Genomic DNA, 22,829 nt, shown 5'->3' on the forward strand with positions numbered 1-22,829 from the left:
GTGCCCTCCCTGGGAGCACAAAGACAGGGAAATGCTCTCTGGATGCAAGGGACAGCTCCCACAGCTGCAGGACACAGCACCACCCATGACAGGTGAAGAAGAGAAGCTGTGCATCCCTGGGAATGGTCAAGGTTAGACTGGATGGGGACTGGAGCAAACTGGGCCAGTGGAAGGTGTCCCTGCCCATGGCAAGGTGGCTCTGGATGGGATTTAAAGTCCTTCCCATCCAAACCACTCTGGGATTCTGTGTACTCCATGTGTCCCACGGGGTCTCAGGAGCTCCCTGCCTCTGCTTCCTGCAGAACTCCATCTCCTTCATCTCCTTCCATGGCTCTCATCCTCAGAGCCTGGAGCGACGGGGTTCAAGCCCCAGCCAACACCTGCACCCTGCAAGGAGATGTCTGAAGGGCATCTGCAGCCACCAAACCCTGAACAAAGGGTCTCAGTCTGGGGAAACTGAGCCCAGAAGAGAAGAATGGATTTGTGCCAGTCAAGAGAGGACACAGCACCAGGAGACCCTGCTTCCCACCTCCCAGAGCAATGCTGGATGTGTGGGCAGAGGGAAATGAGTGCCAAAGCCAGGTCAGAGCTGTGAAGGGAGACACCACCAGGGCAGGTGAGGGCCACCCATTGCAAGTGTCACAGATCTGTCATAATACACACAAAGTCTGACGGAAATTGCTTATTTCCTTCTCCAGACTGGCTCTTAGGATATGGCAGTGTTGGATAAATCATTCACAGACAACACAAGATAGTAGGAAACAACAAAACCCCAGGCAGAGAAACTGTATATAAATGGATCCGCTTTAATCAGTATTTATTGCTTGCTCTATTAATCCTGAAATCAAACTGACACGTGTAATAAAATAATTAGTCTCTTGGCCAGAAGCAAACATTTAATATGTCTTTTTCATTAGTTTTGAAATAGGCAAGCCTTCCTCTCAGCTGTAGAAGGGTGTGAGGAGCTGTCAAAGGAAGAGCCAGAGCTCAGTGAGGACGTTAATTCTGGTGCATCTCCCGAGGCCAGGCTGGCAGAGCCCCTGGGGAGCACACGAGGGCAAAGCTCTCCACTCTCACAGGCTGGGCTGAGTCCTGCTGCTGTTCAGTTCCCATCCCTGGAGATCAGTAACCCACCAATAACTGCCCTTGGAGATCAATAACCCACCAATAACTATCCCTGGAGATCAATAACCCACCAGTGACTACCCCTGGAGATCAATAACCCACCAATGACTATCCCTGGAGATCAATAACCCACCAATAACTATCCCTGGAGATCAGTAACCCACCAATGACTACCCCTGGCGATCAATAACCCACCAATGACTATCCCTGGAGATCAATAACCCACCAATGACTACCCCTGGAGATCAATAACCCACCAATAACTATCCCTGAAGATCAATAACCCACCAATAACTATCCCTGGAGATCAATAACCCACCAATGACTACCCCTGGCGATCAATAACCCACCAGTACCTCCCCCACGGGCTGAGCACTGAGCCAGTCACCAGCGGTTCCGTGCAGCCCACGGGCTCCTGCAGGGCTGTCGCTTCCCATCCTGGGAGAATCAGATGCAGTCACTCCCCAAGACGATTCCTTGAAAACCACGGAGCATTTTCTCTCTGAAGGAGGGAGCCCAAAGCAGGGGAACGTTGTGTTCTCCAGTTGCTGATCTCCAAACCACTCCTGGACGTCGGTGTTTGGAGCCTCTGGGATGTGTGAGCTCAGCGAGATGGGCAGGGCAGCAGCACCAGCGTGTCCGGAGAGGTGGGTCCATCCCACAGCTGCAGCTGCCAGAGTGCCAGAGGAAAGTGGGAAGAGCAGGATGAAATCCTTTTCCCCACTGAAATCCCCCAGATCTCACAGAGCTCCTCAGCCATGCTCCAAGGAGAGCGGATGTCTGGTGGACGCTGCTTCAGTCTGCTGCAGTGGAGTTTATTCCCAGCTGTGGAGTTTATTCCCAGCCATGGAGGGAGTCCATTCCCTGCCCTCAGCAGGTCCCTCCCCGAGCCCTGGAGCTCCCCTGGAGCAGCTGCTCCGGCAGGGTCGGGGTTAACCCGTGGGCCAGAGCTCGACCACGGCGATGGCGATGAGCAGCAGCACGATCACCACCAGCATCCCTGCAGGAACAGAACAAGGCTCAGGCTGCTGCCTTCATCATTTACAAACGGATTTCTGTGATTAAATTCCTCCTCCTCCCCCCGCTCAGCCCTGACAGGCCCGCACTGGTGACCTGAGCAGAGACCTGGACCCAAGCCCCGTGCTGGCAGAGCGCTTCCTTCTCTTCCTGACCCTTCAGATCAGCATTTTCCAGCTGTGCCTCTGGGGTATCTTCCTCCCTGAACATCTGCCACAGAAACATCAAGGGACGTGTTTAACTCACAGCCAGGCCAGTTGAGCTTTGCTAGAATCCCTCTGTACCATCCCACTGGGGCAAAGGATTACTCAGGAGGAAATCCAAACTGCAGCAGGAAATTGTCTCCAACACAAAGTACTGCTGCTCTCAGACAGAACTCTGTGCAGGGCTGGCTTTCAGGCATGTACCTGACCTGGGGAAATGGGGATCATCCAGCTCTGGAGAGAATCCCACAGTGCCCTGCCCCACCTCTGCCCGTGTGCCCCATCCTGCCCCACTGGTCCCTGCAGAGGTTAATGACAAACGAGATCTTACAAAATGGGATTCCCTCCCTTCTCCTTAACTCCCCATTTCTCAGCAGGAACCCTCCCCTTTCTCTCCCATTTTTTAGAGGAAAGGAAGAAATGTTTTAGTGAGAACACCCTGCATCCACCTCCCAAACCACCCCAATAAACAAACTCCTCACCCAGCTGGATCACTGTGCTGGGCACTGGCATCACACCCATGGGTATTCCCTGGGCTTAAATGATCTTTTAATTAAGAGGCTTTTATTTGTGTTCAGTATCTGCTGCGTGCAGTCTCCCTGCCCGAGCTGAGGGAATGCAGAGGGTTCCAAGAGTGGAAAACCTGTCCCTTCCTCTCTCTGCTCACTGAGGACTATTACTCAACCACTTACAGAATTTACAAGTCCAGCTCATGGCAATTAAAAAAGGATGTATTGAAATAAACTCCTCCTTCCAAGCTGGAAAAGGATATTAGACACTGCTTTTTGTAAATAGTGTCATGTTTTCTGTGCAGAAACTGTTCCTCTGCCAGGAGGCCAGGATTTATTTTTTTTCCAGGGAAATAAGAGTTGCCACCAACAGTATTTTTTTTCTCTTATGCTGAGCTGAAAGCATTTGTGATCCCATCCATCCCTGCCCTCTGGCAGTGGGAGCCATTCTCTGTGCCCTGTCCCTCCAGCCCTTGTCCCCAGTGCTTCTCCAGCTCTCCCGGAGCCCCTCTAGGCTCTGGAAGGGCTCTGAGCTCTCCCTGGAGCCTTCCTGTCTCCAGGCTGAACAGCCACAACTTCCTCACCCTTTTAGTCTCAAATTTTTTACACCTTAACATACATTTTTGAGTTTTCAACAGAGCCAGAAGCAAATAATTTGCCTAAATAGGGAAGAAGTAAGATCTGATAAAGCTGCCACATTCCCATTCTCTGTTATGTTTTGCACTGGAGGGAGAAGTTTTAGAGGGTGCAAATCCTTCACACAGTTTCAGTGTAACAGAGTTTATGGACTCCAGCAATTAAGAGACAACTGAGATCAGCTGCTTGGAAAATACTCCATAGGTGTGAATTAGTAATGATACAGAGGGGAGCTAATGGGGTGTAATTATTCTTTGACAAGTCCCAAGAAAAACTGCACATAAACCCCAAATTATTCCCCAGCAGGAAGAGGGGAAGGTGGGGGCTAATAAAGGATTGCTAATGGGCAATGCTGAGTGAGGGAACTGCAGGGCACAGTCAGGGCAGTGCGAGAGGGGACAGCAACATGAAATAAACCTCGTCCCATCCCTGGAAAAAGCGGCATTAAAAACCTGCAGCCATCAAAAAGATCAAGTGCTGTCCTTGTCCCAGCTGAGGCGGGAGCAGAGCTGCTGAGGCCAGGGAGAGCAGAGCAGGAGCACACGGACTGCGCCCAGCACACACACATCTCAAAGCACCTCTCGCACCACACAGAGCAGATGTTGCACACATTTCCCCCCTGTACCGCACAACAGCAGATCAGAAGGATCTGGAGGTTTTAAACCTGGGTGTTTCACATGCTTTCCCCACAAAAGCTGTGGATAGGATCTGACAGGAATTCTGCATTCTGAGGTCCCTGCCTGCTTTGCCTTTTTTTGCTCAAATGCTATGAAGTATAAATATTCCCTTTGACAAGAAACCCTCAGAGAGACGTTCAGGAATCAAAACCATTCTTAAAGTCAACAGGAGTCGGAAGAGAACAAAGGAAAGATTCTCGTGCAAAAGGAAACAGTGCCAGGAATACAAATCCCAACTGCAGCTCAGGGAAAGGTGGGGAGCAGAAACCTCTGTGCAATTACAGAGCAAATAATTAAGGCAGGCTGCAGCAAATGCCATGCTCCTGCAGCTCCCTGGGCTACAGGCTCTGGGGCAGTGCTCCAGCCGCTGATCCCGCTGCCGATCCCACTGCTGATCCCACTGCTGATCCCGCTGCTGATCCCGTGCTGATCCCACTGCTGATCCCGCTGCCGATCCCACTGCCGATCCCACTGCTGATCCCGCTGCCGATCCCACTGCCAATCCCACTGCCGATCCCGCTGCCGATCCCACTGCCGATCCCGCTGCTGATCCCACTGCTGATCCCACTGCTGATCCCGCTGCCGATCCCGCTGCCGATCCCGCTACCAATCCCACTGCCGATCCCGCTGCCGATCCCACTGCCGATCCCACTGCCGATCCCACTGCCGATCCCGCTCCTGATCCCACTGCTGATCCCGCTGCTGATCCCGCTCCTGATCCCACTGCTGATCCCGCTGCCGATCCCGCTGCTGATCCCGCTGCTGATCCCACTGCCGATCCCGCTGCCGATCCCGCTCCTGATCCCGCTGCTGATCCAGCTGCTGATCCCACTGCTGATCCCGCTGCCGATCCCGCTCCTGATCCCACTGCTGATCCCACTGCCGATCCCGCTGCCGATCCCACTCAGGATCAGGAATTCCCACACAGGAATGCAGGGAGCACATTCCCAGCTCGCACCGAGTTCCAGGCATGTTCCATGGCAGGGTGGGGATGTCCCCAGCATCCCTGGGACACTGGCTCTCCCATGATGGCACTGCTGAGCTCCGCTGCTCCTTTGCCCATGCCCCCAGTCCCTGGCTCAGGGGGGTTCATGCTCCACACCTCACCTAGGCTTTTCCAAATAAAGATCCCATCTTCAGATACAAGATGGAAAGAAAAGGTTAAATTACATCTAATTCAGGTTAATATTGCTGCTCCTGGGTGAGCTGGACTTCTGTGGGCTCAGGACTGGGGATATCAGAGGGCAAACACAGCCACGAGGTGCTTGGGTCCTGAAGTAAATGCCGATTTCAGCCTATTAAAAACATCCTAAGGCATGTGCATATGCGTGTGGGGCCCACTCCTCTGCCCTGCCTTCAGAAGCTGCAAGGTTGCATCCAAATCCATTTCAACAATGTCCAGCTTGCATCTGGCAAATCCCACCCCAAAAATGAGCTGTGCCATGGCAGTGCCCTGGCTCTGTGCCTGCAGAGAGGAGGTGCAGGGAAGGCAGCCCTGCAACAAGCTCTGAGCATCCCCCAGCACCCTGTCAGTGGATATTTCTGGGAACAGCAGCTGTCCTTGTGGCTTTCCCTATCTTTCCTGCTGATTTGAGTGTAGTGTCATTCCCAGGTTCAAGACTGGTGTCTTATATAGATGATAAAATAATAATAAATAGCATGCTCAGACTTTAAAGTGCCTGTATAGCATTACATTATCTGGAAAGGGCAGCTTGGTTTAGGCCAAGGAAGTTATATTCCCATAGAACTGTCTATCCAGAAGTTTATGAATAAGTCTTCTTTTATAAGGGACACGGAGCAGTAACTTTAAACACATAATTGTTATTTTATAGGGCAGCAGAGAGGCAGGGCAAGGATGGGACCTTCAGCAAGAGGCCTGGCTGCTTTCCTCGAGGACTTCTATTTAATATCACAGTTTTAAAGAACCTAAATTTTATCTGCTGTTTCAGTAAATTAATTTTAAGCCCGTGTTGCCAGATATATGGCAGAAACCCTGCCCAAATCCCTCCAAAGCCCTGCTGTTGGAGGCAGCAGAGAACCAGCTCGGAGGCTGGCTCTGAACCCTCTGCACATACCTAAAGCACTACTTTCACATGGCAAGCACCCCAAGAAATCCATCTTGCTGTCCTTTATGTTCCCTAAAAAAAGAGCCAAGCACTTTCTCCCCCAAAAGCCATAAAAATCCTTTCCCTCTAACATTTTCCCCGTGCTGGGTATTCAATTTGTGCTGCATTAAGAAGCACTTGAGCAGAAATCCCACGCTATTAAGCTGGCTTGTGTGTAAATACAGCCCCGATTCCTACACCTGCAGCTCTGAGCCCCTCTCTGGAGGTTTTTCTTTATTAGTTTTGTGACAGCCAAACGTTTTCTTGGGCGAGAGGGCCGGGGAAAAGCTCCTTACCCGACGCCCCCGCCCGCCCAGAGGAACCTGGCCCTTATTGCTTTTGACCTTTCTTTTCAACTGCTCTGCCTGGAGAAATTCAACACTACAATTGTACCTCGCAGCCCTGACATCAAAATCATTGGCAGTTCTCAGAGAAATCAAGACCAGGCTCCGCCAGCGGTTATTAAAGGCTCCAAATGTTCATGTGTTTCACTGGGTCTAGAGGAGGGAAAAAAAAGGCACTCCTCAAAGAAGCTGAGCTCGTTGGAAACAACAACTATTGCATTATTAATTCCTTATTTGGAAGAAAGCAAAGCCCAGGTCGTTCCTATGTAAGGTGAAAAAACTCTTGGTCTATGAGTTATTGCACATTTGGAGCTGTTCATGCAATGCCAGATTGACCCAAAATGACAATTTATCTGAAGGAAAGGTGCAGACTCTGTTTATGCACATTAACTCAACATTATTTCACACGCTAGAAATTGCATTTTTGTGGGGTTTGGTCATCTCAGGTTGGAGATAGGATTCCCTCTGGGGTGCACAGATGGGTTTGGTGCTAACACAAGCTTTGATCAGGGCGTGGAGATCCCTCAGGTCACTGACAGAAGGGCCTGCGGGCAAACAAAGTGTGGCTAAAAGCCAGCAGGATGAGAACCATCGCCACCAGAAAACAAATGTCAGATTAGCCCCAGAAGCAGCGTGGAGTGAGTTTATATCCAAACTTTTATGACTTCAGCAACTGAATAATCCCAAACTTTGGGTCCCAAACCCCATGTGCAGCCTGGCTGAGGGCAGGCAAGTGAGAGAAGTGTTTCTCTTATTCCATTATTGTTAATACTTCAATTTGCTTCTCTGTTAATCTATTTTTCAAGTTACAGATGCATGCCAGGTAATGCCCTGAACTGCTTCCAAGCACAACTGCCCCGAAATCCCAAATTCCTTCAAGGAGTGGCACAAGCCCAACCTCACCCCAAGCTCGGGGCTTTGGTCACAGCCTCCAACTGCTGCTCACGTTTCAGCACCCCTGATGCTCAGCTGCTCCATGGGAAGGTCATCTCCTGCCTTTGGAAGGCTCACCCCAGTGCTTTGAGGTGCCTCATTTGACTGGGCATCTACTGAACAATTCCTGAGCCTCCTGCACCGCCCTGAGAACCAGAAGTCAGGAAGGGCAGCTCAAAGGCAGGAAAGTTTCCCATGGAAATGAGGAAATTTAAATTATTTTACCTTCTGAGCCACCAGAAGTGAAGCTCTGAGACAGGCAAGACATTTGTTTGGAGCTGAAGACAAGGCAAGAGCACAGCAAGAACTGAACCGTGACAAGTTTTAACTTTCAGAGGAGTCTGTGGGAAAGGGAACACTTGGAGCTAAATTTGTATCTCCTTTAAATAGCAGCAGGTAGCTGGGAGAGGACAATGGTGGAGAAATGGTTCATGTACCTCTGAGACACAATGACTGAACCAGAGAGCTTCAAAGCAATCCACACTTGAACACCTTCTGCAAAAACACTGGGCAGTAACATCATTTCCTGGACTTACCATGGCATCAAGAGCAGGTGTGAGAGGCAGCAGCTTCCCCATCCCAAAATCCCCAAATAACCCAAAACTGGCAACCTCAACCCATCTCTGCCTGTTCTGAGGGTGGGCTGGGGCAGAGCTCTGCAGATCTCCCCAGCCCCAAACTGGAAGCATCCTCATGGATTTTCCTTTTGTTCTTCTGTAGTGACTTCTCAACTTTCTTTACTTGGCCCCACACCATCACCAGACTCTTTCCAGCCCCAAAGGTCATTGGCAGATGTGGTTACTGCATTTCTTTGCATGTGGCTTATTTTTCCCCCCTTTTTTAAATTAAACAAGTACACACACACACAGTTTCCAGCTGTCCTTCCTCCACACTCTTGGGCATCCTTTCCCTTACATCAGGGACACCAAGGAGCAGGAGCAGTTCAGGAATACTCAGCATTTCTGAGCAACAGAGCCCCAGCCTGGAATGACCTGTGGAAGTTTAACAGACCTCAATGTGCACCGAAGATTTCCCAAGAGAAAGGAAACAAAACACCTCAAACAAGAGCACAAAGGTTCTAAAAATCCCTTATTTCATATGAAGGTCACTCAGCTCACTCCAGTGAGCCCAAACAAGCCAAAGGTGTCACCTGAACCCTTTTGCTCTGGAAAATCCAGCAGGAAGGGTGAGAAAGCACAGGTTTAACTGGGATATCCCCATCTCCACCAGAAGATATCCCCCCTATGCCATAAGCAATGAGGAACAGCAGGGTTTGCCATGAACTGTGCCATGGACCTTCAGGAGCTGTGGAGGGGAGAGCAGCTGGGCTCAGGGAGCAGGACAGCCAGGGAAGGCTCTCCTGGCAACAACAAAATACCTCAGGAAATCCAAGGGTTTCCAATGGAAAATCCAACCAGGTGGGACCTTGGGCAGCACAAATCACAGATCACTGAAGAGAGTCCTCACTGCACTCCCAGCCCGGGAGATTCACCAGCCCTGGCTGCAAGGAGCCACCAGCCTGAGCCAAGGTAAATCCCAGAGCTGGGGCAGTGTCCTGAGGGCTGGGGCTCCTCCCAGACCCGTGTCTCCATGGACCTTCTCCAGCTCAGCTTCCCTGCCCAGCCCCAGCTCCAGCAGGGGATGCACAAGCCCAGCCCAGCTGGCAAACTCCGAAGGGTTTTCCTGAAAGGAAGGGTCAGAGCCCAGCTCTGCTACCTGCAGCAGGCTGGGAACAGGCAGAAGCTGCGACAGATGATCTCAGCAGGGAACTGGTGTCCCTGCACCACTTTCCCCAGTAAAAACAAACAGGCAAAGAAAAACAATCAAATGAAAGGCCAGCTCTGCTGGCCTGGCACAGAAGGGACATCTGCCCACGTCCATCTGCCACCAGCCCCACACCCTGGCTTTGTTTTTGGTGGGGTCACTTTTCTGCCATTGTAGCTGCCTGAACTGCATCCCCAGGACACCAGGGCCAGACAGGAAAAAAGGTGGGAATGTGGGGAGCAGGAGGAGGCAACCACCAGCTCTGCTTAGATGCATCACTAAATTGTCCCATCAGGCTCTCAAATCACTTGGGAAAGGATTATCTTTTGCCTCTGCCTTTGTTTTTCACTCTGGCAAGTGTTGGGATCGCTCCCTCCCTACTTACATGGACATATTACAGCACCAAAATGCTTCCAAACTGTTTCAGGCATCACATGAAGAAAATAAACAAGAAATAAAAACAATCACAGCTCAGTCAAATGAGCGGAACAGCAACAGCAGCAACCTCCCAGTTTTGCTGATCCATCTAAACCTGCAAGGACAACTTCCCCAGCAAGGCACTGACCAAGAAGAACCTACAGCACAAAAAAATCAGATTGTGTTCATATCAGTCAGTTAAGGTCGGATTAAGTGTTCCTGAAGGCTGGTCCATGTGTCTCCGATTTTCCAAGTGCCCTGCTCACCCAGGAATTGTAGGAACTTTTGAAAATGGGCTGCTGGCTCCCCAGTGCCCGGGATGCTTGACCGAGTGGTCAGGAGGGCTGAGATTTCCATACAAATTGCAAAGCTCCTAAATGGCTTCCTCAGCACAGGGCCGGGGGTGGAAACGGGAGAATATTTAATGATTAGTTCCTTATGGCTCCCACATTCTTGAAGCATATTTCTTGCAGTCCCTGGAACACTCCTGCATTCTTGATTGCAAAATGGCAATAAGTGATTTCCTTTAAAAGCCTTGTCTTTTATTGAAATACTAAAAATACCCCACTAGCCCCACTGCACTGCAGTCTCTCTCTTTCCTGGACAGGCCCCATCAACCCTGATGTATTCTATTTTGAAGACAGCAATAAACATTTCAGCATGGGCCGTTCAATCCACTTCATAATAGATCTTGCGTTTCCAGTGGAGCCCTTCTAGCACCATAAATCATCTTTACACAGACTTAAGTATGAGAAACTCCAGCTCAAAACCAGCATGGCCCTTTTTATTTTTTTTCTTTTTAGAAATTAAGAATGGGCACAAAACAGTCAAGAATTAAATGTGTGACAACTTTAAACATGAAACCACTGGGCTGACCGTGTATGCCAGGGCTGCTGCAATGGTCAGAGCCACACTGTGCAGTGCTGCTCCAGTCAATCCACTTGACACAAACCTTCCTTGGTGGGGCGAAGTTCAGAAAAAATTCCCTGCACATCCACTCCATCCGAACAAACACAGCTTTCAGGTCTGGGAGACTCTGGCTGCTGCTGATTTTAAAAGCCACAGATGAAGATTAATGACACTGCACGCCTGAACTGCTTCCACACATCCAAAACTCCTTTTGTTTCTCCAGTCCATACGGACTGGAAGCCCGAACTGCTCTCCCCTCTGCTCATGATGTCTCTCTCCATCTGCTACAGACCTTGGAGAACAGCTCAGAGATAATTCCAGGTACACAGCAAGGAGGCTCCTGCCTGAGCCAGGACTGACGTCCTGGCTGAGCCGAGGAGCTTCTCCAGGAGCAGCAGTTGAGCAACCGCGACCAAGGACTGTGACAGGAGCAGCCAGCCCTGCTCAGCCTCTGCCAGCAGAGCCTTGGTGTCTCCAGGAGCCAGCAGGGATGGAACTCCGAGCCCCAGCAGTGGATGGGGTGCCCAGGAAGGGGAGGTTTGGTGGATGAGGTGCCCGAGTGGCTCCGAGCTGTTCCCCCACCGTGGTCACTCCTCTCCCACGGAGGGGCTCTGCTGGGACCCTAACCCCAAACCTGCTGCTCACACCTCACTGCTCCAGCAATGCTCCCCGAGTCCCTCCCTGCCTCAGCCACAGCTGATCCCCACGTCTGGATGAAACACAAGCTGCAGCCCTCACCTGAGCACAGTCCAACACCGGCGGGACGTGGCTACTCCTCCACAGTCCCAGGGGAAAGTGAGCCTGACTTTGGACAATCCCATGGCTGCTACCACACGGATGGCACCTCCCTGTGCCACGGGATCCAGCCAGCAACAGGCTTTGCTGGGCATCAGCTTCCCTTTCCTGGGTGAATCTCCCCCACTGAGCCCTTCCCCACCAGGCTCGAACAGCAGGCTCTACAAAATACCAGCTGTATCTGTGTCAGGAATTCTCCAGGCAGGCTGACAGACCTCTGCAGAAACTGGGCTGAAACCACTTGTCCAGAGTAGCATTGGTGTTAAAATCAATGGAGTTTCACCTAAATGTTGAAAGAGCTACATGGGAAGATACCAAGGGGTTTTTTCAAGCACTTATTTTCATTCCATTAATTTTATCTGGGTGAGTCTCCTACTCCAACAGCAGGATCTGGTGACCACAGCAAGGACATGCTCTGGAGGAAGACACCTGGAGTCATCACTCGTAAAAACACCTGGAAGAAATGGATCATGGAAGGTTCTAGTATAACTTAGTGTTGCAAGCAGGGTCAAGTTAGGGAGCTGGGCTCGATGATCCTTGTGGATCTCTTCCAACCTGAGATATTCCATGATTCCACGATTCTAGCACCAGGCTCAGGTCCTGAGCCTTGGAAACCCTGAAGGACAGGGAGCTGCTGAGGGATCCCACACTCTGGATTCCCTGGATGAAACCCAAAGATGTGCCCGCTGTCCCCACAGCCCAAGCTGCTCTCAGGAGGGCTCTTCCCAACCCACCAAAGCTGCTTTGGGAAGCCCAGCACAGCAGGGACAGAACGCTGGAGTGGGAAAGTGATTTTCGCCTCAAACACAACCCTGAGGAAAGGGAAAAAACCTTGGCGTCTTCCTGGCTGGATCTTTAAACATTCAGGTGAAATGTCCTTGATTTTAACATCAATACCCCTTTGGATTACGAGTGTTTCACCCCAGTTTCTGCAGGGGTGCAGCAGCCTGCCTAGAGAATTCTTGACAGAGATACAGCTGTTACTTTGTTGAGAATTGTGTTTTCACAACTCAAAAAACAATCCTGCTTTTAGAAACTTGCTCAACCTTTGGCAATGCAGCCTAATCAGCAGAGAAAACTGCAGAAACCAGCAACCAAATACTCCTTATTAATACCATTTACAGCTGCTAACAACTACAAGAACCTTCTAAAAATGCCAAGGGAAACAGGGTGGGTGAAACAATCCCTTGCAAACAACTGAGCCAATATACACAAGAACTGTGATAAGAAATTAGGTTTGACTTGCACAATCACTTTAAAAGTTTTTGGAAAATGGGGTCTGAAGAGCAGGAGGCTGATAAAATAACAGAGTTCAGTAGCAATGCGAAAATTTCGTGCCGATGAAGTGGGGAATTCAATCCTTGCTGAATTTTTGACATCATTTAGATGTTAACAGAAGTTTCTTCTCCAAAAAAAGAAGGCAAGGCATCTTTAAAGCCCACACACAGATCTCTGACTCCTATATGCAGAGTACTACACAAAACTATTTTGGTTTTGGACGACTGCATTGTCTCATGTGTCAGGATGACTATTTGATTTTCTTTTATTTTTAATTTCAGCCTCGAGCAGAGCCAAACCTGTACAATTTATGCATGTGCAGTGCAAGAGGTCCCCTCTCATTTTGTGTCAAAAAAAAAAGAAAAAAAGAAGAGAAAGGAGGAGGGAAAAACCACAGTATCATTTCATCTCTGTACCTTCCTAAAACCTGAGAAGTTTATAAGCTTTTAACTCCAGTTCCCTGCCTTTGCCTCCCCACATGACAGCTCCAAGCTGCCCCAGCAGCTGCACAGTAAAAGCCTTCAAAGGAAATAAAGAAATTACTGCTCTGAGAACAACATGCTCGGGACCCCTGGGCAGGGTGACAGGAGCAGGGTGTCACTGCTGTGTCACTCTCACTGTGTCACTGCCATGTCACTGTGTCACTGCCATGTCACTGTGTCACTGCCATGTCACTGCCATGTCACTGTGTCACTGCCATGTCACTGTGTCACTGCCATGTCACTGCCATGTCACTGTGTCACTGCCGTGTCTCTGTGTCACTGCCATGTCACTGCCGTGTCCCTGTGTCACTGCCATGTCACTGCCGTGTCTCTGTGTCACTGCCATGTCACTGTGTCTCTGTGTCACTGCCGTGTCTCTGTGTCACTGCCATGTCCCTGTGTCACTGCCATGTCACTGCCGTGTCTCTGTGTCACTGCCATGTCACTGTGTCACTGCCGTGTCTCTGTGTCACTGCCGTGTCCCTGTGTCACTGCCATGTCACTGCCGTGTCTCTGTGTCACTGCCATGTCACTGTGTCACTGCCGTGTCTCTGTGTCACTGCCGTGTCTCTGTGTCACTGCCGTGTCACTGCCGTGTCACTGCCGTGTCTCTGTGTCACTGCCATGTCTCTGTGTCACTGCCATGTCACTGTGTCCCTGTGTCACTGCCGTGTCCCTGTGTCACTGCCATGTCACTGTGTCCCTGTGTCACTGCCGTGTCTCTGTGTCACTGCCATGTCACTGTGTCACTGCCGTGTCTCTGTGTCACTGCCGTGTCCCTGTGTCACTGCCATGTCACTGCCGTGTCTCTGTGTCACTGCCATGTCACTGTGTCACTGCCGTGTCTCTGTGTCACTGCCGTGTCTCTGTGTCACTGCCGTGTCACTGCCGTGTCACTGCCGTGTCTCTGTGTCACTGCCATGTCTCTGTGTCACTGCCATGTCACTGTGTCCCTGTGTCACTGCCGTGTCTCTGTGTCACTGCCATGTCACTGTGTCCCTGTGTCACTGCCGTGTCCCTGTGTCACTGCCGTGTCACTGTGTCCCTGTGTCACTGCCGTGTCTCTGTGTCACTGCCGTGTCACTGTGTCCCTGTGTCACTGCCGTGTCTCTGTGTCACTGCCATGTCACTGTGTCTCTGTGTCACTGCCGTGTCCCTGTGTCACTGCCGTGTCTCTGTGTCACTGCCGTGTCTCTGTGTCACCGTGTCACAGCTCTGCGCCCCCATCCCAGTGGGGATGTCTGTTCCCCAGCCCCAGGAGGGCACTGGCAGAGCCTGTGGAGAGCAGCATGGTTTGGAACACCGTCTCTGGTGCCTGCTGAAGTTGCTGATGTCCATCCCTGGCAGTGCCCAAGGCCAGGCTGGACAGGGCTGTGGGACAGTGGGAGGTGTCCCTGCCCATGGCAGGGGTGGCCCTGGATGAGCTTTAAGGTCCTTCCCAACCCAAACCACTCTGGGATTGTATATTTTGCATCATATTTTCCTTTTGGAGAACATTTCCCCTTTTCAGCTCCTTAAGGTTATTCCCAGGTATGTGTGAGGTTTGACAGAGAAAAAAGGTAAATATATAAAGTTAAGGAAGAAAAATCTCTGTAAGGTTTGGAGCCTGTTATCAAATAAACAACCAGCATAAAAATACTTGGGAGCCATGAGCTGCCTGATTTACTAATTTCTTTTTTTTTTTTTCCTGGAGTCTAATCCTATGCTTAAATCGACAGAGCTTTTCCCCTCACACTTCCAGGGGGAGAAGAAACCCTCCCAGCAAGGAGGCACATAAATCTCCCTGGATCATTTGTCTGAATCCTGCTCCTGCCCAAACCCAGGATGCTCCATATGCTTTTGCAATAGCTCTGTTTTGATAGAATTACCAGGACTGTCCCTTATTAATCATGTTGCCACTACAAGTCCCTCTGGAGTGTTTGCTTATCCCATATTTTTCCAAACTCTTCCAGTTTCCTCTCCATTTATTAAAAGCTCGCTGAAGATGACCACAGTTAAAGCAAACCACTGCTACTACAGAATAGAAGGGAAAATAGGGGGGGATAGAGGGAAAATCACCTTTAACCATGACTTTTCCTCTATTCCCAGCAGAACCTCCCCCAAAACACTGGTTTCAATCTTTGTTTCCCTGACTGTGGAGCCAGAACCGTGGCTATTTAAGGTAGCATTAAGATTCAAGGAACACTTTCCTGGATGTTGCTATTTGAGCCGGGATCATTGGAAGAAATTTGGTATTGGCACAACCCTTCAGTGCCCCGAAATCAATGAGCTTATTCCAGCCTGTAAAGTGTTCTTAGAGCCAGGCTGAAGTGCTTTGCTGGCCGGGGAACAAAGCCCTTGGCACCCCGCAGGACTGAACCCTGCTGAGGTGCAAGGCGTTTCCAAACACTCCCAATTAACTAAAAGAATCCACAATTAAGGAAGTGCAGTCCCTGGGCTGACAGAAGAAAGGGAATGTTTAGCCCAGCACGCAGCCCCCCACAATGCCCGGCACGGGAGCGGGGAGCGTGGCCAACAGTAGGTGGGGGATGAAGAGCAGGGGAGTTCCTGGGGGTCCCTGGGGAATCTGGCAGCCTGCTGGGACCCTGGCCCTCCCCAGGTCCCTGCTCCAGGGCTGGGAGCACCACGGGCATGGAACTGACCTGGGCTGACCTCCAGCCCCTGCCCTGCTCCCGGGAGGCTCTGCGGATGCCACGGAACAGCCACGGCTTCAGGAGGGTTCTGCTCCTGCCAGCTCTGCCAGTGCCCATATCCTACCCCAGACCTGGACGATGCCATGGATCAACCATGGATGTAGGAAGGTTCTGCTCCTGCCAGCTCTGCCAGTGCCCATATCCTACCCCAGACCTGGACGATGCCATGGATCAACCATGGATGTAGGAAGGTTCTGCTCCTGCCAGCTCTGCCAGTGCCCATATCCTACCCCAGACCTGAGGACGGGCTCCACGTGGGCTCTGATTGGGAAGATCCCCATTTATCCCCCAGATTTTACATTGTTTTGAGGACTCTGCTGTATGCAAAGCATTAACTCAAACCAAGTGATACAATTCTGCTAAAATTACACTCCTAAGCCAACAACATCTTTCTGAGTCACAAAACAAATATGCCTTTCCATGCAGTTTTGGAATTGCAACATGGATTTCATTCTAATTTTCTCCCAGCTCACACAGAGTTTACATAAATGATTTTTCACGTTCATCTTTCCTTATAAAAACCACGGACCATGTGGGTGCTGTGCCACCAAAAGCTGGGCTCACCCAGGCGTGGGGCAGCAGGGAGAGGCCCCGTGGCTGCCCCAGCTCTCCCTGGTCCTGCAGACAGGACCCTGCAGCCCGAGCAGCTCCAGCTGTGCTCAGATGGACTCCACCTGGCTGCAGCCATTCCCACTGGGAACTGGTGGGTAGAGGACTGGAGAACTCCCCCAGGTGGAGCACTCGGTGTGGGCTGTCCACCTCTGCTCCAAGGCTGCTTCCCAGGAGCCCGAGGACAGAAATGGATGGGGCTATTCCAACAGGGCTCTGAGCTCCCCTGGCAGCTCTGACCTGTCCAGCACAGGGGCTGGGCAGCCCTGGATCCAGGAGGTGTCCAAAGCCAGGGCTTGGAGCACCCTGGGATGGTGTCCCTGTCCCTGCCCATGGCAGGGGTGGAACAGGAAATCTTCAAGGTTCCTTCCAGCCCAAACCAGTCTGTGGTTTTGTGATTTGTGAAATCCAAAACAGGCTGGAAACCAGGAAAATCAAACCAGCTCAGTTTTAAGAAGATGGAGCTGAACCCCAACATCTGCACCCACGTTTGTGGCAGCTGGAGACCAGAACAGGGGGTGAGGCACTCACATGAGACTCCCTGCCCTGCCAGCACGAGCTCTCCAAGGTGACCCCACCCCTGAGCCACCACGACTGCTGCCTGGTGTCACCCCACCAGGGCTGTGCCTGAATGACTCTCAAGTCATGCTGAAAGAATCTTTTTTCAAGGTTTCATCAACTCCTGCCTCGATCACTTCAAAAGCTCCACGCTGCACACCAGCATTACAGCAGGAATAAAGTCATCTGCAAGTGCTTAATGAAATGCATATTAGGTGCAAGCCACGGGGACTGCAGGGAGATGCCTGGCAGGGTTTGATTTCAAGCAAGCCACAGAACATGACAGTAATTTAAATAAAACCTGTACAGTTTATCCAGTGCTTCAGCCTCTCTTTCTGCCTCTGCTCACATCCAAGCCAGCACAGGCCGACCACGTATCACAGAGCTCATCTCCAAGCAGGAATTTTACTCACAGTGTTTGGCTTTAGGAGGAGGCAAATTAAAAACAGAGATGAAGGGATGCTTAGCCTTTTATTTTTAGCACAATCAAGGTTTGGTGGGAGGGAATCCTAATAAAATTTAAAAGGCAACACTTCTAATGGAGCATCCTTAATTTTATAATGAAGAGGTAGATGCAGTGATTAGTTTCTGCTTACTAGCAGCTTTTTTTTTTTTTTGTTATTTTGATATTGTTCACTGTGGTTTTCATGGCTTTGAGGGGAGGTTTTTAGCAGGACCAGCTGCCAAGAACATCTCCCAGTTAGCTGCTTTGGTCACCAGTCAGTAGCTGCCATTAACACAGCAGTTTCTATCTGCAAATCCAATAATTCTAGAGCTACCAAACATCATTTTCCCTTGAGATTAGTTTTGGTGGAGAAAAACATCCTTTGGAAGGCAAGCCATTTTTTTTAAAGTGTTTTAGCTATCAAAACACATGGTGCAGCCTGGAATAGAGCTGCCCATAAAAGCTCTGCTCCTCAGCCAGCCTGCCAGTGAACATGGGAAACCACCAACTCCAGCTGCTTCAATTAACTCCCAGCATCTTCCTCGGAGCCCAGACAATCCCGGGCTACTTGTCATGCAAACAACCTGGGAGCTTCATTCTCCTGGCGAGGCAAGAGGAGGGGTAAATGACTGAGTTAAGTAGATTACTGGGGAAGGAGTCACACTCAGCAGCTTTATGAGATGATTAGACCCTGGGAAATTCACACCCCAAATCCCCCGGCCCGGATAGTGCACATTCATTACCAGCTCCAGGATCCACTGCAATCAGGAACCTTCCCTGGCAGCATTAAATATTCATTTCCCAATGAACTTCCATTTAGCTCTTCCCTCCGCAAAAAAGGAAGATTATGTCAAAAATTTTACGGGGGAAGAAGTTGCAGCAGCGTTTAGCAAGCCAGCAGCTCATGCTAAAACAACTCTTCAGAAAATGCCCAGCGGCTTTGGAGAGAGACCGGGACCAGCAGCGTCACCCAGAGCGGTGACCAGAGCCCCCGTGGGCACCGGGGAGAGCAGCAGTGACCTGCCCTGAGCACTGAACAAATCCAACCCAGCACAGCAGCTCCTGCAACCCAAAAAAGGGGCGAATAATCCATTGTGGCAGGAGAGCCAGCAGCTCTGTGTTCCTGGGGCTTGGAGACCCCAGCGAGGTCTGGCTGCCCCACGGGAGAGGGGTGATGCCCCACGGGAGAGGGGTGATGCCCCTCTCTGCACTCATCATGGCCTGACAGAGCCCAGGGACTGAGGGTGGGGATTAACTGCCTGCAATACTGGCAGAGCTGGCAGCAATCCTGACTTTTTGCCAACTCACGGCACCCGTGAGGAGCGACAGGTTCTGGGAGAGGTCGTTCCAGACAGGGCTTTGTAACACTTCATGTAACAAAAGACTCCAAGTTTAACAGGAGTCTATACAGCATTATTCAGCAGCCCTCCATTATCTAAAGAATTACAACCCCCCCCTTTTCTGGATCTATATAAAGCAAAGGGCGCAACCCCAGCACACGAGAGAAGGTGAGTGTGCCAAGAGCTCTCCCTCCTACCTGCAGTATTTTTATCAGAGCTGTCTTTAAAAATACTTCTCAAAGAAAGTCTCTTATGCAAGAAGTTAGCTCGGGACTCCTGAAGTGCAGTCTAGTTCCGTCAAAAGAAACTCCAGCACCAGGGGTGGTTTCACCCCTGGTACCTAAAAGGATAAATTGCACAAAGGCAGTGCCCAACCTGGCAGAAGGGCTCACCTGCCTGGGAGCTGTGTGGTGGGACAGCTCTGAAGAGGAAAGCACAAGGCTAAGTACTCCTGCTGAGAGAGTTGAGGTTCTTCAGCCTGGAGAAGGCTCCAGGGAGACCTTGGAGCGCCTTCCAGCGCCTAAAGGGGCTCCAGGAGAGCTGGAGAGGCACTGGGGACAAGGGATGGAAGGACAGGGTGGGGAATGGCCTTAAGCTGAAGGAGGGTAGGGTTAGATGGGAAATCAGGAACAAAGTGTTCCCTGTGAGGGTGGGCAGGCCCTGGCACAGGGTGCCCAGAGCAGCTGTGGCTGCCCCTGGATCCCTGGCAGTGCCCAAGGCCAGGCTGGACACTGGGGCTGGGAGCACCTGGGACAGTGGGAGGTGTCCCTGCCATGGCAGGGGTGGCACTGATTGGCTTTAAGGTCCCTTTTCCAATCCAAACCCTTCCGTGATTCTCTGAAGACCCAAGAGCAGAAAAAACACATTTCCTGCCTCCCTGATCCCCGTTTCTTTCTTGACTAATGCTGAATGAAGGTGTGAAAAGGAGATGGGGTCCCCCCACTATCTGGGGGTCTCAGGTGAGCCAGCCCACAGCACAGGCAGGCACTGAGCAGAGCCCAGCCAAAGCCAGGCTCAGCTCACGCTGGGCTCTGCGTGTCTGTGCCAAACCAAGCAGGAAGCAGACGACTGGAACTTGTCTGCTGTAAATCTCACTCAGTCACATCCCATAAAAATACCTGAGTGCCCACCTACAGACACCATTCCCTTCTGGGAGCTGCCACCTCAACCTCCAGGCCACTTAACACCTAAATACTCCCCAGTTCCAAGCCCTCTGCTGACTGAACCGTGTCCTTGCTGCCAGAATTGGCAGGACAAAAGATGGCCACCAAACAGTCACCAGCACCACTTGGATCTTCATTCACACAGCAGCAAAGGAGAGTCAGTTCTGCTCTTCCTTCCTGGGAAGATGATCTCCAGTGTTCCTCTGGCAGCCAAAATACAGCATGGATTTGTGAGGGGAGCAAGGCTGGGCATCCTGGAATCACAGCGTGGTTTGGGTTGGAAGGGACCTCAAAGCTCATTCCCACCCCTGCCATGGCAGGGACACCTGCCATTGTCCCAGGCTGCTCCAAGCCCTGTCCAGCCTGGCCTTGGGCACTGCCAGGGATCTAGGGGCAGCCACAGCTGTGCCAGGGCCTCCCAGCCAGGATTTTGGGCAGCTGCAGAACTCAGCTCTCCCTGTCTGCTCAGGGCTTGCAGAGCACAGAACATTCAGCCTCCATTCAGCAGCTCCTGATTTCAAACAGAGTCTGAGGCCCCTTAGCCTGGCTCTGCTGCAGGGGCACCAGCACAGCAGCTCCTTGGACACCCTCTAGGCTGAGCAAATCCAGTGGCAGAGAGGGCCCAGTGAAGCACCCTGGCACAGGAACAGCTTTTCATCACTGGGCAGGGCTGGCTGATCCAAACCCCAGATCTTCCTGTCCAAGACAGTTTCTCTGTTAACCACTAGAATTCACACACAAATCTGCTGTGAATGCTTCAAAAGGACAGAGGAGCTCAGGGGAGGACTGAGCTTATCCTGCATTCACGGGCACAGCTGCATCCAGAACCAGAGCAAACAGCAGCTCCCAAATACCAAAGGTGATGGCAAACAATGAAACCACTTAACGGTGGAAGTGGCTCAGAGGACATGGCAAAGCCACCAAGGAAATGTTAAAGATGCTGTGATTACCACAGTAACCAGTAAAGCAGCAGCAGTGACGCTGGGGAAGGTGCAGAAATAAAGGAATTCTAATTCCAGCAAAGGGCTGAGGTGCAGTGGGAAGTCTGGAGAGCCACTGCTCCCCACATCCCCCACCCAGACCTGCAGGTCTGACAAGAACTGGAGATCAGCTGCAAACCTCTGCCCAGTTCCCAAGGGATCCGAGTGTCCTGTCCAAACACACCGTGCCAAATGGAGTGTTTCTAGGTCTGAAAACAGAATGCACAATTCACAGGAAGAAATCCCATCATCTCATCTCAGGAAACTGGGAATGTTCCTGTTTATGGCACTGCCTTGCCCCATGCTGTAAAATACCCAGCATGAATCATTTGGCACTGCTGCTGTTTTTTTAGAAGGCCTAAACACGGGGCTTTTTCCCCTCACTTTTGAGTCTTTAATTCAATATCAAGGTGGGAAATGAGTATTTTTGCATTTTACTTAAATGCCAGAAAAACATTTGCTGCTTTTCTAGCAGGAATGAGTCACTTTGGCTTCAATAAGGTGCTTTTCCAAAGCTTTTTAGCAGCACTGTCACCTTGCTAATGCTCTAAAGCTAAACACAAAACATTGTCTGCTGGGATCCCCCAGACTTTATAAACACTGCAGTAGAACCAACACATCCAGCCCTGCAAAACCTCAGAGCTAAATAAAATCTCCAAGCCCAGGGAGAAGCATTAAAGCCAGGAGTACCTTCCCTTTTGGACAGGTTCTACTTTCCAAACTCCTTGAATCTGGTAGATTTGGGACAGTTTCGCAAATATGCCCGTGATGTCCAAAATGTACCCCTCATGACACACACTGTGCTGTGCAAAGCACTTGTCTTCTCTCCCAGGCACGCAGAAAGAAGCAGCCAAGGGGCAAAGGCCAGTGAAATGCACACTTCCTCTGCCCCCCGCGGCCCTGCCCATGCTGGGCCACAGGGAAGGGCAGGAGAAAGCAGCTCCCGCTCCCCAGGACAAATGGAACACCTGAAATACAGCCACAGCTCCGAGCTCTGCCAGCCCCACACCGGGGCTGTGCTCTGGCACTGCCAGCCCCACACTAGGGGTGTCCTCTGACACTGCCAGCCCCACACCAGGGGTGTCCTATGGCACTGCCAGCCCCACTCCAGGGGTGTCCTCTGACACTGCCAGCCCCACACCAGGGGTGTCCTATGGCACTGCCAGCCCCACTCCAGGGGTGTCCTCTGGCAGTGCCAGCCCCACTCCAGGGGTGCCCTGTGGCACTGCCAGCCCCACACCGGGGCTGTGCTCTGTGGCACTGCCAGCCCCACACCAGGGGTGCTCTAGGCAGTGCCAGCCCCACACCAGGGGTGTCCTCTGGCACTGCCAGCCCCACACCGGGGCTGTGCTCTGGCACTGCCAGCCCCACACCATCAATGCCCTGTGGCACTGCCAGCCCCAGCCCTGTGGCAGTGCCAGCCCCACTCCGTCAATGCCCTGTGGCACTGCCAGCCCCAGCCCTGTGGCAGTGCCAGCCCCACACCAGGGGTGCCCTGTGGCACTGCCAGCCCCACACCGGGGCTGTGCTCTGTGGCACTGCCAGCTCCACACCATCAATGCCCTGTGGCACTGCCAGCCCCACACCATCAATGCCCTCTGGCACTGCCAGCCCCACACCATCAATGCCCTCTGGCACTGCCAGCCCCACACCAGGGGTGCCCTGTGGCACTGCCAGCCCCACACCGTCAATGCCCTGTGGCACTGCCAGCCCCACACCATCAATGCCCTCTGGCACTGCCAGCCCCACACCAGGGGTGCCCTGTGGCACTGCCAGCCCCACACCGTCAATGCCCTGTGGCACTGCCAGCCCCACTCCAGGGGTGTCCTCTGGCACTGCCAGCCCCA

General features: G+C 51.6%; 1 protein-coding gene across 1 annotated transcript in view; it reads right to left on the reverse strand.

The window, feature by feature from the left end:
- Window positions 1-2,031: 2,031 nt before the first annotated feature.
- The window catches only part of STX8 (syntaxin 8), an 88,184-nt gene continuing 67,386 nt past the window's right edge, over window positions 2,032-22,829 (reverse strand). The window contains exon 8 of the mRNA XM_068209287.1: window positions 2,032-2,125. Within this exon, the coding sequence (XP_068065388.1) occupies window positions 2,058-2,125 (68 nt within the window). The 3' untranslated portion in view covers window positions 2,032-2,057. The remainder of the gene's footprint in view (window positions 2,126-22,829) is intronic.

The sequence above is a fragment of the Anomalospiza imberbis genome, chromosome 19 (genome assembly GCF_031753505.1).
Source record: "Anomalospiza imberbis isolate Cuckoo-Finch-1a 21T00152 chromosome 19, ASM3175350v1, whole genome shotgun sequence".
In the NCBI taxonomy this organism is placed as follows: domain Eukaryota; kingdom Metazoa; phylum Chordata; class Aves; order Passeriformes; family Viduidae; genus Anomalospiza; species Anomalospiza imberbis.